The sequence below is a fragment of the Camelus bactrianus genome, chromosome X (genome assembly GCF_048773025.1).
Source record: "Camelus bactrianus isolate YW-2024 breed Bactrian camel chromosome X, ASM4877302v1, whole genome shotgun sequence".
Taxonomy (NCBI): domain Eukaryota; kingdom Metazoa; phylum Chordata; class Mammalia; order Artiodactyla; family Camelidae; genus Camelus; species Camelus bactrianus.
Window position 1 is genome coordinate 117,698,573 of NC_133575.1, and position 2,441 is coordinate 117,701,013.

The 2,441-nt window shown below is 54.7% G+C and overlaps 1 protein-coding gene across 1 annotated transcript; it reads right to left on the minus strand.

Annotated features, from left to right (window-relative positions):
- Positions 1 to 316: 316 nt before the first annotated feature.
- Positions 317 to 1,656, minus strand: LOC105064213 (EKC/KEOPS complex subunit LAGE3-like). The gene is made up of 3 exons (XM_010949073.3): positions 1,295 to 1,656; positions 847 to 972; positions 317 to 649 (listed from the first exon to the last, which is right to left on the minus strand). Exons 1-3 carry the CDS (start codon positions 1,570 to 1,572, stop codon positions 538 to 540), a joined length of 516 nt encoding a protein of 171 aa, XP_010947375.1. The 5' UTR covers positions 1,573 to 1,656; the 3' UTR covers positions 317 to 537.
- Positions 1,657 to 2,441: the final 785 nt, after the last annotated feature.

Genomic DNA, 2,441 nt, shown 5'->3' on the forward strand with positions numbered 1-2,441 from the left:
GTTTTGAAGAGCTTTTAGAAAACGTAAAAACTAATATGTTAAATGACAAGAAATTCAGGAAAAAATTTTAAACCCTTAAGTTGTTAACTTCTACATGTACGTTATTGTACATTTAATGTGCAAGTACAACCAAGAAAATATTTCAAAATGTTGACAGTAGTTAGTGGTGTACATAGGGCTTGATTTTCAGTTTCCTGAATTGTCTTCAATTACCTTGTACTACTAGAATATCTGAATTTCAGAACCTTCCCTCCAACACAAGGACAAAGATAAGAAAATCCAGAAGTGCATTAGCTGAAAAGAAACTGACACAAGGTAAGTAGCTCAATTTTATTTCCTTCAGTAATAAACATTTACACATCCTAGTTCTTATGCAACACAGGAACAAAGCAAATGAACCAAGAGACACCAAGGGCCAGTACAGGCAAAAAAGTAGATCCAATAACAAAGTGGCAATTACTCCAAGACTGAATTCCCTATACCTTGCCTAGTAGGGGACACAGCGTTAGGCCTCAGCTCTCTTTCCTCGGCCTAGGCTTAGGGGAGGCGGGGCCGAAAACGCCGAATGTTCCGAATCACCAGGGAAAGATGATCAAGGAAGGAGTTGATGGCAGTTCGGAAGAGAATGGGGTCTTCAGCAGTCCATCTACTAAAAGTGAGGGAAAAGGAAAATCAGGTTAACGATGAGAAGAATCAGGTAGGTCCAGGCACCAGCCCCGTCCTTATACCTAGCCCGACAGCGCCTCCATCACAGCACTAAGACGGAGATCGGAGATCGGACCCCAGCACCAGTCGCTCACCACCCACCCCCTCCCCGCGCGCACTGCAGACTCTTCCAGAACTGACACAGCCAGGGCGCTGCCATTCACTGTAGACACCTGGACCACCCCTTGGTGGCGTCGGGCAACTGGGATCAGAGATCTTCGGGCCATGTCTGCCTCCAGGGGGGATCGGAAAGGTACAGTAAGTGTGCTGGGGGAGGCAGTTAAGGCACCATCCGCTACTGAATTTGCTAGCGTCTCAGGCGTCCTTACACCTCAGAGGGGGGCTTTTGCCCCAGGATGGTCAAGCTCCCTTCCACAACGTCGTAACACCCAAGCCGCCACCCGAACCCTTCAGTCCTTTTTCCGCACCCCAGGCTCCTCAGGCATGGGCAAGCCTGTCCTGCCCGGCTGCCCACTCCCGTTGCCCCTAACTGCCCCCCGCACAACCTTCTGTCCCTCCTGAGGCTGCCGCCATGCTCCCCGCCACCGCACCACTGCCCCTGCCCAGGGAGGCTCCTTGGAAAGGATACAACTCCAGCAGCTCACTTCCAGGCCCTACAGCCACGGGCGCTGCATCTCCAGCAGGTCCCAGGGCGCGCGGTGCCTGCTCAACCTGGGGAGGAGCAACAGCAGCTTCGGCCACTGCTCCTTCACTGCCAGGGCCGCCCTGGCCTTCCGGGCCACTGTGGTCACCCTTGACTTCTAGACTGCCTGAACTCCGGCCCTCAGGAGTCTGGGGGCTCTGCTGGTTGCCCAGGCCTCCTGCACCGTCCGTGGCACCCCTGGCGTCATCCTCTGGGGCCTGCATGCCGCACCGTCCCCCTCAGAGGCCAACGCGAACTGCTGAGACTGAGGCCACCTCCAGAAGCTCCGCCCCTTCGTGCGCAAGGATGCCCAGTGCGCCTGCGCAAACTCACCTCAGGCGAGCCTCCTGGCTTGTGATTGGTTGCCGCCCAGCCCGCCCCTCCGCCCACGGGCTGCCCAGGAGACCCCGTCGGCTCGGCATTGTCGCTGGAGAGACTGCGCTCCCTCACGAAGCCCCGCTCCTGAGCACTGCGCGCTCCCCCCAAGTGCGCCTGCGCAAATAGGCCCCGCCTTCCCTGGACCAGGCAGCTTGGAGGGGAGGCCAAGGATTGGAGTGGAGGGGGACACAGTGAGTCCAGAGGAAGGTGAGCAGGAAACTGGTGCAAATGTGGCAGCGGAAATGGAGTCACGCCATGGCTGACTTAGCCTTGAGGGGACACTGGCCACCATGGTTACAACTTGGTGTACACTGAGAGAAAGAAACTCTGTCACTATGCCTGTGGTCCGTGTGTGTGTGTGTGTGTGTTTAAGTTACCCCATCTGTAAATGGCCAGGGGAGGGTGGCAGGCTGGGGGACAGCGGATCATATGAAAAAGTCTCTGCGACTCTCAAACTGAAATTCTAAGAACAATGAGAATTTCTTAAAAACATGCTAATGAGCTCCTGTCCCACAGGCAGCCACCTTCTTTGGGCCAACCCAGAAACTCACTTCCCTTGAAGGCGGGCTATGAAAGAGGCCAAGTGCTCAGAGACACTACCAAGAGATTAATTAGAGCTTTCCACTCCCAAGGCCTTGACAGCATCTCCGAAACCATCTACTCCAGGCAATAAGGGCTACGGCCTTACCCCAAAAACCTCTCCCAACCCTCCCTA

Bases quoted from the DNA above. Each gene is read 5' to 3' on its own strand.
- LOC105064213 (XM_010949073.3), bottom strand. From the start codon at position 1,572: ATGCAGGCCCCAGAGGATGACGCCAGGGGTGCCACGGACGGTGCAGGA. The intron at 973-1,294 runs GTATCCTTTCCA...TGCCTCCCCCAG, and splicing joins GGAAGTGAGCTGCTGGAGTT to CACACTTACTGTACCTTTCC. The intron at 650-846 runs GTCAGTTCTGGA...CCTCACTTTTAG, and splicing joins AATGGCAGCGCCCTGGCTGT to TAGATGGACTGCTGAAGACC.